General features: G+C 44.2%; 1 protein-coding gene across 1 annotated transcript in view; it reads right to left on the bottom strand.

The window, feature by feature from the left end:
* Positions 1–6,971: 6,971 nt before the first annotated feature.
* VSTM5 (V-set and transmembrane domain containing 5) overlaps positions 6,972–16,814 on the bottom strand; it is a 32,272-nt gene continuing 22,429 nt past the window's right edge. The window contains exons 2-4 of the mRNA XM_082629654.1: positions 10,724–11,050; positions 10,473–10,613; positions 6,972–10,342 (exon numbers count right to left, since the gene is read on the bottom strand). Of these exons, the coding sequence (XP_082485780.1) occupies positions 10,299–10,342; positions 10,473–10,613; positions 10,724–11,050 (512 nt within the window). The 3' untranslated portion in view covers positions 6,972–10,298. The remainder of the gene's footprint in view (positions 10,343–10,472; positions 10,614–10,723; positions 11,051–16,814) is intronic.

Here is a 16,814-nt window from a genome sequence, read left to right as displayed (position 1 = left end):
AAATGGGTCCCAGCCGGCCAGGTTCCCTAACCTAGGACTTGCGAAGCTCCGGGTTTTCTCTCAGGGCCATAAGAGCCTGTACATAAGGAACTTCTGTCCCATTTCCCCTGCCTTTTGCAAAAGATGTCTAACTGTAGGATTGGTATTATAGTTGAGGCTCCCATTTGCTGGCCAGGCCTCATCGTCCTCAAGTTCATACTGCGACCAGGCTTCATTACAAAAGAAAATGAGCTTTTTCGTTTTAAAGAATCTAGAGAAAACTTGTCCCAGTGACTCAAACTGCAACCAAGGGGTGAGTCCTTGGGGATGGAGGAGGTGTTTCCCATCATTCCTTCATGGGGAGAGTGCTCCTGTACCAGAGAGGAGCACTACCGTTAGGCGGTCCCATGGGAGCTCTCTAAGACAGGAGTGGTTCCAGGCATCCCCATCCACATAGTCCTGTTGACTTTATCCACAATGGGGGTTAGCTACTCCCCCATGTGGCGGTCCTGTTGGCCCCAAAGTCCTGGGACCTGTATCCTATCCTGGCGTCTGTGGTACCCAGGATGAGTGACCTTCCTGAAGGTTTCTCTATACAGTCTATAGATTAATTCCTGTGTTCTGGGATATGTTCCTCTGGAATGGACATCCTCATGGCTCTAAGACTTATTTAAGTCCCAGCCTTTTTCCCTAAAAAGGTGGTAAGTTTCAGAAAACAGGCACTGGCCATTACGGCAGATGGTTTGTGAGAAAGAAAAAACTTCTCTTTTCCCTTCCCTTTTGTGGGCAGCACCCCTGGGACCTTGGTGCCATCCTCCCCCTCACCCCCTCCCACACATGCTCTGGCCAGCGGGCAGTGGGGCTGGGTGCAGGGGCTGATATGGCAGCCGAGGCAGAGGCACCGTGACTGTCGTTAGGGGAATGGAGGGCCCCCGCAACCCTAGAAGAACACTCCCAATCACGTGACCCCAGGGAGGCAATCACGGCAGATGCGGGTCATTGCTCAGGCATGTATCCCTGGGGCGTGGCCATGCAGTTTGAGTTGCCTGCCCAGCCCTAACAGGGCGTGGTGGCAGTGGGGTCAGGGTGGACTCTGGAGGAGGCCGGACAAAGGCCAGGAGGCGGGTGGTGAATGATGGTCCCACCACCGTGAGTCCCAACCACGTGGGGAGGAACCATCCCCCTCCTAATACCCGGGGGTATGCGCACAGACAGTCTACTGCTTGAGGGAGCTCCCGAAGGGATTGCAGCCGCTGTAACCATGGCACAAACTCTAAGTAAGGTTGTATTCCATATTTTTACACAATTGGACCTGTTAACAGTTAATTAAATGGTGGATGAGGCAAACCCAGAAGGCAAAGATCCTGTGGTTCAGGTCCCTAGATGCCTGTGAGGATGACTGGCAGTAAGGCTGTGCCTCTCAAGCCCAAGGGAGGTGAGAGGCTAAGTCCAAAAAGGTGACAGAGAGTAAGAAAGAAAAAGAGAGAGTAAGGGAGAGAGTAGGAGAGAATGAGAGAGTAATGGTGGGAAATAAAGTAGTCCCTCTCAAGCGCAAGGGAGGCGAGAGGCTGAGGCTTACCGAATTCTCCTGGCTAGCTCACCAATATGTTCCCAGTGAATCTGAGGTTCTTGCTTCGTTCTAAAAGAATTTGGAGATGAAGTGATAGGTAAGAAGTGGAGTGTGGACCATCTCAAAAGATGGGAGGCCTTGGGAGAAACACACTCCACAGACAGAGCGTGGGCCATCTCAGAAGGCAAGAGAGGGTCCCAAAATATGGTGTGGTTAGTTTTTATGGGCTGGGTAATTTCATAGGCTAATGAGTGGGAGGATTATTCCAATTATTTGGGGGAAAGGGGCAGAGATTTCCAGGAATTGGGCCACTGCCCACTTTTTGGTCTTTTATGGCCTTTTATGGTTAGCCTCAGAACTGTCATGGTGTTGGTGGGTGTGTCATTTAGCATGCTAATATATTACAATGAGCATATAATGAGGCTCAAGGTCCACTGGAAATCGAATCTCCCGCCATCTTGGATCTAGTGAGTTCTAACCAGTTTTTGTTATGCCTATGGCCATGTCATTCTTTTAATGGTTGTGCCCTGTCCCCTTCCCTCTTGTTTCAATAAGAGATTTAGCCTTATGGGCCTTTTGGTGCCACTATAAACGATCTATAAGTAATCTGTAGCTTTCAATTTTTAAAAGATACCTTTCTAATAATTTACGACTGAAGTAACTTTTAAAAAGTCCTTTGTATTTCTCTACACTTTTTCTTTTAAAAGATAAATAGAGCTTGTAAGTCATAAAATACCTAACACCTTTCTGTTTCTGTTTGCTTTTTTTCCTCCTGATTAAGGTACTACATCTTTCTACCCATGGAAATTGAAAGATTGTTATGAATCTGCAGTCAGTTAAAAAATTTCTGTGCTTCTTAAGTTATGGTGGACCAAAAGTTGCCTTAGCTAATTTTACTAAGCTAATCTGTACATTTCTACTCACATAAGGAGTCTTTTAAGAAGGCTCACACTGCAGTACAGTGATTCTCAAGCTTTCACCAAAGGACTGTTTTTTTTTTTTTTTAATTTCTATCCATTGCAGATTGATACTTTGGTAAAATACAATAAAAATTAATTACTAGAAAAATTTTGAGATACAAAATAAAAGCCCCATTTATTATAATAGACATAAAATGGCTGTCAAATATTAAAATGTTTGAATGTTTTATTTTCTGTTTCTATGATTATCTTGTCATAAACCAGTAAAAGGACCACACTTTGAGTAGAGCTGATGAGAATACACACACAGACATTACCACCTGCTCATTTACACTTCATCTGAGTGGACCGGGATAACTGAAGATCAATAGGATCTCCAAATACCTTCCTGTCCCCATTATGTTAAGTCACTGTTTAGAGAATAGCTGCTTCCCACTTGAAGAATAGTGAAAACTAAAGTAAATATGGGGGAAATGGCAGGCAGCTCAGTTGCTGTGGCAGCAACTCTATATTTTCCAGCTTAATGTTTCAACCTGAATTACCTGGAATTGGAAGGATGTGCTGTGGAATTTGGGAGAGAGGCTGGAAGAAAACCAATTAGTCCCTCACCAAGTATTTAATAGGCTGACAAAGGAGCTGTGTTGGAATGTTGGCTCTACATCTGCTCAGCTGTGTCTGCTTGGCAGGGTTACCCTCTCTGAAGCTGTTTCCGTAAAATGGGGACAAGGATGCCTCTGGTAACCTCAGAGGTGGTTCAAAGGTTTCAATATGGTTGGTAATGGATGTTAAATTCTAAAGTGTTGTGCAAATATAAAGCATTAAGCAACTGTTTCCTAAAAGTTGAGCTAATTAGAAGTTGGAAAAATGGTTAAGACATCAGATTTACGTTTATTTATCATTAGGAGAAAATGTTTTAGCATGTCCTATATTCAAATTTACAGATGGTAAAGACAGGGAGCGCATTTGTGGGTGGAAGATTTGTTTTCTCTAGTTTATTTTTAAAGCCATTCTCTGTGGTTGACCTCTCTCTACACCCTCTTTCTTGGTCTTTCATTCACTTTCACTTTCCTACTCCTGTTCTTTGTTGATACCTTAAATACTTGGAGCTAAATTCAAGTCTCTGAGTCTCCCTTTAGGATGGGAGCTAAGAGGAAGTTCACCATGGAGAAACCCTGTCTCTTCTAAGCAGCAAACACAGTGACACAAGTGGTACTCAAAAGTCAGTGACCAGAGCTGGGTCTTTGCTTTAAAGTTTGCTGTTTCCTATCTGCAGGTTCACTTCCAGAAATTTATCCTATAGACATACTTCACAAAGATCATTGTGTAAGGATTATCAAGGAGGTCTGTAAAAGTGAAAAACTGAGACCAATCTAAACATCTGAAAGAATGACTAAAATTATGCTAGAGGGGTCCCAGACGCAGGCACTCATTTTTACTTCTCTAAAAGTTGAGCTCAAATGGCTGAGGAGTTTTTCTACTCCCGGTATTCTGGCTTCCCTAGCTTATGCACCAGAAAAACTTCCATGTTATACTGTCTTCGTTTCCCTATTTACTGATTGTGAGCTTTGTAGAACAGACTATACTTGACCTGAAATTTGGTAGATGAGGGAGAAGTTTGAGATAGAAAAGTAACGTACAATCTGGAAAACTTCCTGATAACTTAGTGAGTATACCAAGGAAATTAAGCCAGTGGCAGAATCTCTTCTTCCACTCTATTCATGGCTTCTCTTTCAACCTTCTTTACATGTAGTCCCATCCCGATCCCCTTGAGACCCAAAGAGGCAATAAGAGAGAGCTCTGATCTGTGGTAACAAGCCTAACAGAAATCATATATTTACCCTTTAAAACTTCACCATCAGATTTCTTTGCCAGAACACCATGAAATCAAAGTGGTATTCCTGATAATCTCATGTTGACCGGGAATTCTAACTGGCATTATGCATTGTTATTGAATAAAACAGGAAACTGAATTATTATTTAATAAGTTCACTTTGTTTAGTAAGAAAAAGTCTTTTCAAACCATGAGGTACCTGAGGGAAAAGTACTTTCTAGCATATTTAGTGACAGAACTGCCTGAACAACCAGGAGTCTTGCATCAAAAGAATTTAACCTGCCTGTGGGTGCACTTGATAAGGTCAAATCTGAAGCTAAATCTTTTGATTTTACATCAGTAGTGCTCTTTCTCCCTCTCCCAACATTCAGTCTTTGCTAAACTTTACATAAACCCCACCAATATTATAAAACATTCAAAAAAAACAAACAATCCAATCAAAAAATGGGCTGAAGACCTAAATAAATTTCTTTAAAGAAAACATACCAATGGCCAACAGGCACATGAAAAGGTGCTTAACATTGCTAATTACTAGAGAAATGCAAATGAAAGCTACAATGATGTATCACCTCACACCTGTTAGAAGGGCCATTATCAAAAAGTCTACAAATAATAAATGCTGGAGAAGGTGTGGAGAAAAGGAAACCCTCCTACACTGTTGATGGGAATGTAAATTAATACAGCCACTATGGAGAACAGTATGGAGGTTCTTTAAAAAACTAAAGTTAGAGCTACCATATGATCCAGGAATCCCACTCCTGGGCATATACCTGAAGAAAACCAAAATTCAAAAAGATACATGCACCCCAATGTTCATTGCAGCACTATTTACAATAGCCAAGACATGAAAGCAGCCTAAGTGTCCATCAATAGATGAATGGATAAAGAAGATATGGTATATACACACACACACACACACACACACACATACACACACATATACACACAATGGAATATTACTCAGCCATAAAAAAAGACGGAAATAATGCCATTTGAAGCAACATGGAAGGACCTAGAGATTATCATACTAAGTGAAGTAAGTCAGAGAAAGACAAATATCATATGGTATCACTTATTTGTGAAATCTAAAAATATGATACAGATGAACTTATTTACTAAGCAGAAACAGACTTCAGACATAGAAAACAATTTTATGGTTACCAAAAGGGAAGGCGGGGAGGGGGGTTGATAAATTAGGAGTTTGGGATTAACATATACGCATTACTAGGAATTCCCTGGCAGTCCAGTGGTTAGGGCTTCATGCTTCCACTGCAGGGGGTATGGGTTCAGCCCCTGACTGGGGAACTAAGCTCCCACAAGCTGTGTAGCACAGCAAAAACAAAGAAGAAAAAAAACATATACACACTACTATATATAAAATAGGTAAACAACAAGGACCTACTGTATAGCACAAGGAACTATATTCAATATCTTGTAATACCCTATTGCGGAAAAGAATCTGAAGAATATATATGTGTATAATTGAATCACTTTGCTGTACACTTGAAACTTTCACAACATTGTAAATCAACTATATTTCAAAAAAAATTTTTTAATCTTATAAAACATTGAATTTCCTGAAAGCGGAAGAGATTCATAGGCGATGGAGTTGAGTACCTTAGTTAACAAGTGGAAGCCATCTTGGCTGAAGGAACAAGTCTGATGTGATAGGAAGATTGCCCAAGATATTTATTTTTGTATATACCATTTGAAATAAAACTTTTCAGTGAACAAACAATTACAAGGTATCCATGCTATGAATTGCATTGTGGAGGCAATAAGAATATTTAGGAATAGGTAGAGACATGAAATAATGCCCAAGAAACATTAAGGGAGAACAAGCAAGTTGTAGGGTAATGTGTATAATAGAATCCCATTTGCCTAAAAAGAAAATAGATTAAATATGTATATTGTGGTCCATGTATATATAGACAGATATTTTCATATATGCATGAGCAAGTCTAGAAGGATACACCCGAATTTAACTATTGCGTAGGAAAAAAACTTTTACTGCTTACTTTATATATGGACTCCAATATCATTTTAATTTTAAAGAACGATTCATCCCCTTTGTAATTAAACCAAACACCCACCTAATGTTGAAAAGGAAGTGGAAGGACTTCCCTGGTGATCCAGTGGCTAAGACTCCCAATGCAGGGGGCCTGGGTTGGATCCCTGGTCAGGGAACAACTAGATCCCACGTGCTGTAACTAAGAGTTCGCATGCTGCAAATAAAAATCCTACGTGCCACAGCTAAGACCTGGCGTAGCCAAATAAATAAATACATAAATAAATATTTTTTAAATAAATAAAGGCAGTGGAGATATCACTTACACGTGGAATCTAATTTAAAAATGACACAAACGAACTTATTTACAAAAGAGAAACAGACTCACAGATCTCAAAATCAAACTTATGGTTACCAAAGGGGAAACATGGGGGGAAGGGATAAATTAGGAGATTGGGATTAACATATACACACTATTATATATAAAATAGATAACTAATAAGGATCTACTGTATAGCACAGGGAACACTACTCAGTATTCTTTAATAACCAATATGGGAAAAGAATCTGAAAAACAATGGATATATATATACATATATATATATATATATATATATATATATATATATCTGATATATAACATTCACTTTGCTGTACACCTGAAACTAACACAACATTGTAAATCAACTACACTTCAATAAAAAAAATTTTTTAATAAAAAAATTAAAATAAAATAAACGGCAGTGGAAATAGTGGACTCAGTATCCATGTTCTCAGGGTTTGGAAAAGTTGACAGTGGGGATGGGTTATGGGTGTGCATGTGCTGGAGACTTGCACTGTCCCTTAATAGAAGCTGAGCTCTGGATTGACACACTATCAACTACCACAGGGATTTGCTCTGCTTTCAGTAAACTAGAGGCATCTGAGGCTTCCCTGGAAACTGGGCAGAAGAAACATGCTGGATATATAAAGGCTGATGACAGAGAGAGGGTTTCCCTTCCCCCAGTCTCCCCTCCCATGTTGCCACAGGGGGCTGTATTTGTGTCTGGGCCCTGGGGTTTCACCCCATCACATTTGGTTCCTCTTGGTTCCATCTCCTAACATTCTATTCTGCCACATCTTCTCTGCCCTTGTTACAGTTATCTAGTCTTTCCAAACCCTATCCTCTCTCAGGGCTTGTCTCTACATCCCTGCACTGAGCAAGATATCCTGATAACCTTCTTATCTCTCACTGCCTTAGCTCCTCAGCTTTGTGTGGTACCATTTCAAATCAGAGCAAGCGTGAAGTCCTGTGGAGTATTTAGCTCTAGAGGACAGGGGTGCTTTGTTTCAGCAATCCTTGCCTACCTGGAACACCATGAAATGAGAAAGAACAGTGTGTCCCTTTTGGGTTTCTTAGATCACAATCTCTGAGAGGACATCTGTCAACAAAGCACGAAAGTTCTCGCGTCTTATGCACTGTTGAACGAGGTGATGACAACGGCCGCATCCTCGTTTCAGCCCCTTCTAGAAGCAGGAAGGACTCTATTGAATCACAAGTCACATTCCGGAAGCAAAAACTTCAAATTAGTCTTCTGGTTACAATACAGGGGAGAATAATGGCGCTAATATGGTGTCGCTTTTCTGAATTGCTAAAGAATGTTTATGGTTAAAATCAATGTGATTAATTCCATTGTCATGAAAAATCCTGTCAGGTCCCTGGCTGTGGCTGAGGGTTTTGCTTCTGTCTACAGCTGATGGAAACCTCTCCCAGGGCCTCTGAGTTCTCCATAGGGATGGGCTCACACACAAAGGGCCAGAGCTTTGTTTGCAGGTTTTATTTGTCTTTAAAACTTTTTTTTTCCCTCACAGCTTGAAACATAACTTATAGTTGAACATGTTCAGTGGCTAAACCTCTATGACTTAATATTTTCTTTTTTAAAAAATAGACAAAACCCCCAGGCTCAAGAATCAATAACTTTCCACAGGAATATTCAAGATGGGGGGAGCTTAAAAGTGCAAAATAAAGACACGGAAAGCTGAGGCAATAAACTTTCATGAAGATTTGGGGCAGGGGCAGGGCACAGATTTAATTTACATCTGGGTTTGTGCCTCTCACTGGGTGTTCTTTTCCATTTCTCCTTTTATTACAAAGATTACCACCCCTGACTTCTCATACGCTGAGAGGTAGAGTTCTGGAAAGCAGGTAGTGTCAAGAGGATAGAGGCTCTAGCAGCTACCCAGATCCAGTCTGGTTTCCTGCTGATGGGTGTGTTGTGTGAAAAAGGACGAAGAAGTGATCAGATGATCCTTGACCCTCTCTGGCACTTATCCTGCTTCTTCGCGGCACTGGAGACGAGTATAAGAAACCCATCCTTCATGGCATAGGTCTGGTTCCTCTGATTGCTGTCCAGGGAAAAGGGTGCAGGTGTGTGTGTTTACACGCGTCCAGGAGGTGGCCTGAGGTGAGACCCTTCTGTGTGTCACATACTTAGGCTACAAATCAGTCATGTAGATCAACTGCTCTCTCACCTTCTGAGTCAAGTAGTGCCTTTGGAGCTCTGCTCTAGATCACTGATAGCCCCAAAAGATCCCTTCCCGTAACCCCAGATTCAGTATTCAGGGAAAAGCCTCATACTAACGTCTCCAGGTAACTTCTGGAAAAGATGTGGACATTGGGGACTTGAAGAGAGGGAGAAGAGAATGTTCTAGCTCTCCTTCATGTTTGTGTGGGTAAATTTGCAGCTGAGGGCTGGGGACACAGCTACTAAGCTCAAATTCCACCAATAATTGGGATGGTACCTTTGATCTGTAGCTAAGGATGTTGGGGAGGGAAAAGAGAATGGAAGATAAATTCATGCCTGCTTTAGAGCTTGCCGAAAGGAAGTTGGGATGGAGAAACTCAGGCAAACGCGGTGGCCAACAACTTCAGAGAATAACGGCCAAGGCCGGCTGTGATCCTGTCCCCATCTTCACCTGGAGCCCCAATACCCCAGGGTATTTTACATTTTCCAGGACTCAGCACAATGCTTATTGCTTTCTAGGCTCTGGAAGATTCCTCATGCTTTCCTTCCATTGCTCGGAGTGCTCTGTGCTACTGTGGGCCTCACTTGATACCCTGAGGGTGAGGTAGGTGAGGGCCAAGTGTCCCTCAGCCCAGTTGGGAGCAAGCAAGGCTCTGACTTGACAGGAAGTATGACTGGCTGAGGGGGAGAGATTGACTTACCATTGTCCCTCCCACCATGCAGGCCCAGCCTTCACATAGGTAGTGTCACCCAACTTGTCAGGGGGTCACTTGGAAGCCAGACTCTGCCCATGGTGGAGATGAACTGTTCTCCTCACACTGGCCTACACTGGGGCCGTAGAAGGGGAAAATCTAATTAACATTGGAGTAAGAGAGAACGAGAGAGATCATTTTCTCCCTATTCCTTGTTCCCAGTGCTGGTCCCTGTGGAACAAATTAAGCTCTTCTCCCTAAAGCTCCAGGCCACAGAGGGGAGGGTCCTTTCCCTGATCTGAGCAGGTGCTCTAATGCCTCAGCTCTCACAATAGCTCCCACAGCAGAGGGCTGGAGGAGGCCACAGGCAGAGAAGACCAGAGCACAGAGAGCTTGTTCTGGTGTTGGCTGCACACGTGATCCGGAAATACTCTGGCCTCTGGTACGGGGACCCCTCCAATGGCCATCCCCCCGCCAGAGCAGAGTGTAGTGAGGAAGCAGCCAGGGCCTGCACGGGGCCACTGCTGATGCGTCCGCATGGCCCGGGAGCCGCAGCCAAGCACAGCTCTGGCTCAGAGCCTCCACCCCTCTCCTCTTTGAACTCCATGCCACTGGAACTGCCTTCATCCAATCCAGAGTCCAGCTCAGGCAGTCAACCTTGCCAACATCCAGCTGTCCCATCAGGAACCAGTGTGTGGCACAAGAGGCTCGGGGTGGACTGGCCGTGTTTGCTCCTTTCGTTGGGAGATAACGTTTTCCTCTTGAGGTAGGAATGTAACTGGGCCCAGCCTTGGCTAACACTCCACATCTTGCAGCTCGATCTCCTCCGTTGTGCTTTCTGCAAAGCAAAAGACACATCCATGAGTTGCCAATCGGCCTGGGGTGGTTTCTGGGTGAGAACAAGATGACAAGGGCCACCTTTGGCCATCCAAGCCGTGAATCGATTATCACAAGGCCCAGAGAATTACCTTTGAGCTTGTGTCTTCTCTTCCTCTGGAATTTATACGCACACTTATTACAAACCCACATGAGGCTGATTAACACTGCAGCCACGGCAGCGAGAAGAGCAAGGAAGACAGCGACAAAGTGGAGGTCTTCGTAGAGGATCTCTACGGGGCGGGGGGAGGGGAGGGGGAGATAACGTCTCTTTTAATATCATGAAGTCGGCCTCCGCACACTCACAGTTCTGAGAGGCGCCGGGCCCCTGGGGGTGTCTTACCCGACACGTGCAGCACGATGGTGCCAAACTGACTGCTCCCCAGGTGCTCGGTCACCGTGATGACGTAGTAGCCGGAATCCCTTACACCCACACTGAAGAGCTGGATGGAGCCGTTGTCGAAGGTGCAGACCCTGTCCTTGTGGCTTTGGGAGATGTTGGCCTGAGTCCCTGGCTTCCACTCCACGATCTTCTGCACTCCCCAGTTGGACGTATACTTCCATTCGATAGTGGGGATGCCATGGCAGGAGTATGCAACCGAGAGCAGGATGTCCTCTTCCACCGTGGCATTGATGGCTGCCTGGGGAATGTACAGGGACACGCCCTGACCTGCGGGATGGAGTGCTAGACTTGGCGCCACTCATATGGACTCACAGTGAAGTGAATGTCTATAACACATTCATTTATTTAGCACGTATTTATTGAGTGCCTATTACATGCCAGGCTCTCTTTTGGTTCCAATGTTGATGCTACAATGGTGAATGTCATGGACTGAATGTTTGTATCCGCCCCCCCAATTTCTATGTTGAAGCCCTAACCCCACAGTGTGGCTGTATTTAGAGATGGGGTCTCTAAGGAAGTAATTAGGGTAAAATGAGGTCATAAGGGTGGGGCCCTGCTCCAGTTGGATGTCTTTTTTTTTCTTCCTGCCGTGCCGAATGGCATGTGGGATCTTAGTTCCCCGACCAGGGATCGAACCTGAGTCCCCTTCTTTGGAAGTGTGGAGTCTTAACCACTGGACAGCCAGGGAAGTCCCCTGAATTGGTGTCTTCATAAGAAAAGTCTCCCTCTCTCTCTCATTCTCCCTCTCTCTCTCATTCTCTCTCCATGGGCTCATATGGAAAAGGACCATTTGAGGTCACAGTGGGAAAGCAGCTGTCTACAAACCAGGAAGAGAGTTCTCCTCGGAAACCAAACCCTGCCAGAACCTTGATCTTGGACTTTCCAGCCTCCAAACTGTGTGAAAATAAATTTCTGTTGCTTAAGGCCCCCAGTCTGTGGTATTTCGTTATGGCAGCCCAAGCTAGGACAGTGAACAAAACACAAGGTTACTATTCACTATTCCCTAGAGCTTCCATTGTATAAGGGAGACACACAAGGGTTAAATAAACACATGAGATCATTTTAGATAACAAGTGCTTTAAAGATAATAAAATAGGGTACTAGTGGTGGGTGGGGATGGAGGTGGTACACAACATGAGACAGGACGGTCAGAGAGGACCTCACTGAGGAAATGACCTGGGACCCAAACGACAGGGAGGGCGAGGAGGCAGCCACGCGAAGACACACGTTTCAGGCAGAGGGAACAACTACAGAGAGTGAGGTGAGAGTGAACCGGTAAGTCTGAGGGACAGAAAGAAGGCCAGAACGCAGGAGGCAGGGAGCCATGGGGCGAGTTCAGGAGACAAGGCTGGAGAGCTAGGCAGGACTTGGGTCATGACGTGAGAGTCAGGGGTGGGTTTTACTCAAGGGTGATGGGAAGCCATAGGAAGGCTTAGGTAGGAAGGTGACATTCTCCATTAAGCTTGAGAAAGTCCGCTGTGGAGAACATCTGGGGGTGAGGGGGCCAGAGTGGAGGCAGGAAGAACAGACAGGTGGCTGCCGCAGAGACTAGATAAGAGATGGAGACATAGCCTTGGAGACAGTGAAGGGTGGTCTGATTTAGGATGCATTTGGAAGGAAAGAGGACAGAACATGCTGATAACTAGCCGTGGCAGTGGGCGAGGCAAAGAGGCATCAAGCCGAGATTTCTGCATGAGTGTGTATATGAACAGTAGAGCCACTGGCTAAGATAATGTATGTCATGAAATATTTTATTAAGTAGGTACCATGCACAGGCCCTGCGCTAACTGCTTTACACACGCCACGTCATTAAAGTGTCACACAACCTACTACAATTCCATCAAGGATATAAGAAACCAGTGTCAACAGGATTAAGTAGCTTGTCCAAGTTGACCCTGCAAGGCTGAGATTCACACAAGGGCTGCTGACTCCAAAGGTCAGATATTTAACCTCTATGCTCAAGTCAAAGGTCAGTGGTTGGCAGTTAAGGGTACAGAATGTGACAAATCACCTCCACCTCCACCCTCCCCACACAGAGAACGGTCAGGGCTGGCTGGAGACTGGATAGTGAATAGGGCAGGATTCAAGCTGGAGCCCATGCCTCTGTTTCCACCTCTACTTCCTGTTTAGCCCCTCATTCTTTGGGTGCCCAGTTAACCCTGGGCCCCTGCTGTGTGGCTTCAGGTAACCACGCCTGTTACTTTTCCAGACTTTTCTCATTGGCCTCTCCCATCCCCAGAATATCCCATTACCATCCCTCTCCTAAGGCTCGGCTAAGTGGCTGGAGATAATCCGATAGGTTCCATGCTGAAAAACTGGGAGGTAATAACGGCTTTCAAGAGTTATAGCTGCCAGGACTTCCCTGGTGGTCCAATGGTTAAGAATCTGCCTTGCAATGCAGGGGACACAGGTTCAATCCCTGGCTGGGGAAGGTCCCATATGCCATCGGGCAACTAAGCCTACGTGCCACAACTACTGAGCCCGCTCACTCTGGAACCCACATGTCACAACTAGACAGCCCATGTGCCGCAACTGCTGAGCCTGCACAGCACAACTAGAGAGAAGCCTGTGAGCCTCAACGAAAGATCCTGAATGCCACAATGAAGATCCTGCATGCCGCAGCTAAGAACCATCACAGCCAAAAAAAAAAAAAAAAAAATTACAGCTGCCACGTAACAGAAAAATATTTTCTCCCCCACCCTATTTTAAAAAATGTTAAACTCACAGAAAGATTGAAAGCCAAGTACAATTAACATCTATATACCCTCTCCTAAATTCACCAATTAACATTTTGCCGCATTTGCTTTTTCTCTCTCTCTCTCAGGTAGAGAACAGAGGTCAAGTTCCAGGTCAGCCCTTGGAGGTCAGGAATTAGGTGCTTTCTTCATCTCAGTGTTCCCCGTACCCAGCACAATGCCTGACACACAGTGATTGGCCAATAAACGTTTGTTGAATGAATAAGTGAATGACTAATTATAGCAGCAAGAAGGCGAGCCGATCTGATAGAAATGTTGCTGCTTGGGTGGTTTGAAAAATTAGGCACATCTAAAAGCTTATACACACATAGCAAAGAGAACTGTAGTTTACTCAAGGCTTTATGTGCCCATTGCTTTATTATCTATTTATTATGTATTTTAAAATCCTTCTCTTTTATTTTTTACAGGAGTCAGCAACATGCCCATGTAGCTAGGAAATGGCAAAGGTGGGATTTGCATGCAGTTCTGTCTGATTCAAAACCCACAGTTTTTCCTCTCTACTTGGTGACTACTGATCTATCATCTATTTATCTGTATTTTCTGATTTCCCTGACCTCACATATGAGCAGCTGGGATTATGATTACCGTAAGATTTGGAAAACTATATTTAGAACTAATGACAAATCTGGATCATCAACTATTTGTATTACATGTACATCCTGTGTTAACCAAGTTAGTCAAGGTTACTGACAGACTAGTCTCCTGGGAGAGTAGCAGCCCTTTTAATAGCCTTAGGGACCTCCATTTTGAGCCTTCCAGTTATTTTGTGTCAAGAAACAGCAAAACTGAAAAACAAAAATAACATGCCCAAGTTTCTCAGATGCTGACACAGCTGGAAGCTGGCCAACTGGTCCTTGTTAGCTTCTATGTTTTCTTTTGACTAGAAAACCCTCTTCCTAATCTGACAAATTAATCAGGCATTTAACTAGGTTTTAGGAACAAAGAGTTCTTCTTCCCGACACATAGAAGTACGAATAAATGGTCTATGGCAAAGATGGAACATGGGGCTTCCCTGGTGGCGCAGTGGTTGAGAGTCCGCCTGCCAATGCAGGGGACACTTGTTCGTGCCCCAGTCCGGGAAGATCCCGCATGCCACGGAGCGGCTGGACCCGTGAGCCATGGCCACTGAGCCTGCGCGTCCGGAGCCTGTGCTCCGCAATGGGAGAGGCCACAACAGTGAGAGGCCCGCGTACCGCAAAAAAAAAAAAAAAAAAAAGATGGAACATGAACAGTTTCAAGAGTTTAAAGGCAAACTGCTTGTCAACTGTTTAAAAAGTTGAATTAATGAGTAACCACTATTGCATCTCATGCTAAAATCATTCCAGAACAAGTCCAGAGAAACTTAGTGGCTAGGCCAATAGTCAGACCTGGCTCAAATGTTCTACTCAAGGAGGTTGGTGCAATAAATCAGATTTTACATGTAAAATGGATGCCAGGCAGCCATGAACAAGAATGAACTTTGTGCAGACAAGGGAAGATGTCTATGACATGTTACTCAGTTAAAAAATAAATTTATAAAACAATATGCTATGATCTTACTTACATTTGTGTAACTATGTGCTAATATGTATATATTTAGTATGGAAAAATGTTGGAGTAATATATGCTATATTAACAGGGATTATCCGTTAGAGATTGGATGGCACCAGAAATTTTCCAAGTTATACATTTATATCATTTTGCATTTTCACATTGATTAAATTGATAATAAAAAATATTTTAAAAATCATTTAAAGTTCTCCTGATTAGGCCAAGATATCTGGTGAGCAAAGGTTAAAAGTTTAAAAGTTTACCTTGCTTTTCATCTTTACTTGAATTCTATGTGGAGAGAAGAGAAAAACTAAATTCTACCAATTTCCCAGAAAGATGTAGATGCTTCCTTTAAGGAAGAGGTCACGTAACTGAAGATATTAGCAGGGCAGAAGTCACTGGAACCTGAACCAAGGGGCTTCCGGAAAGCCTGATTTCCTACAGCTGGTGACACCCCTTGGGAACTAATCAAAGAGAGAGTACCAGGCAGGTGAAGCCAGCTACTGAGCAACAGGCTGTAATCTAATACTCTAATCTAATCTAAAAGGAGTAATCCTTACTCCTTTTCTTACAAGTAAATTACAGAGGTAGCGCTTTGCTGCTTTAAAAAATTTATTATTTAAGAAGGATATATTTCCTGAAATCAAAATAAAGGTTAATACTGTTCACACCACAATTTGGGGGGACAACAGCATCAATTAAAGGGGAGACAGATATTGCCTGCCATGGAGGATATACCTTAATCAAGACAACTCATTTTTTAAAATTAATTAATTAATTATTATTATTATTTTTGGTTGTGTTGGGTCTTCGTTGCTGCACACGGGCTTTCTCTAGTTGTGGCGAGCAGGGGCTACTCTTTGTTGCGGTGCGTGGGCTTCTCATTGCGGTGGCTTCTCTTGTTGCGGAGCACGGGCTCTAGGTGCGCGGGCTTTAGTAGTTGTGGCTCATGGGCTCTAGAGCGCAGGCTCAGTAGTTGTGGCGCACGGGCTTAGTTGCTCCATGGCATGCGGGATCTTCCCCGACCAGGGCTTGAACCCGTGTCCCCTGCATTGGCAGGCAGATTCTTCACCACTGTGTCACCTGGGAAGTCCCAGAACAACTCATTTTCATCTCACTTATCTGGAAAGCCACTTATCCGGAAAGCCACTTATCCAGCCAGTGTGATCATCAGATGAGAACCAGGAAACAAGCATCATCGTCATCAGCATCCTTATCAAGACTGTAGGCAACTAAACTAGAAGTCAGAAAGCCTAGTTTAGGGGTCCTAATTCAGAAGTACTGGAGCAGGTTCGTGAAGTGATGAGTCACATCACAAAAGGGTTATTCCAGGTGTGGTGAGGTGAGGTGGAGATACCTGATGTGAGAGGATTCACACAGTTTCACCTTGGGGACCTCTTAGCTGTTGAGACCTAGAGACGGCACCTTCACTGCTGAGAGCCCTGGCTTCCTCCGCTGTGGAATGAGGACTGGAAAACCTCGGGAGGAGGGCTGTGAGGATGAGGTGACACAACACATATAAGGCCCAGTGGGGCTGAGCACAAGGTACCCATCCAGGAGCTGCAGTCCCCACTGCTCACCCCTCTCCATCAGTGTGTCACCAGCCTCAGGTGACCAACCCTCATGGTTTGCCCAGGGCTGAGAGTCTTCCCAGGATTCAACAGTTTCAGTGCTAAAATCAGGACAGTCATGGGCAAAACAGGACAGCTGGTCACCCCATCTGAGACTCAAAGAAACGTTGAAGA

Source organism: Mesoplodon mirus, assembly GCF_964341445.2.
Source record: "Mesoplodon mirus genome assembly, chromosome: 7".
Classification (NCBI taxonomy): Eukaryota; Metazoa; Chordata; class Mammalia; order Artiodactyla; family Ziphiidae; genus Mesoplodon; species Mesoplodon mirus.
Note: the sequence above shows the minus strand (reverse complement) of the source record. Positions and strands in the feature narration are given on the sequence as shown.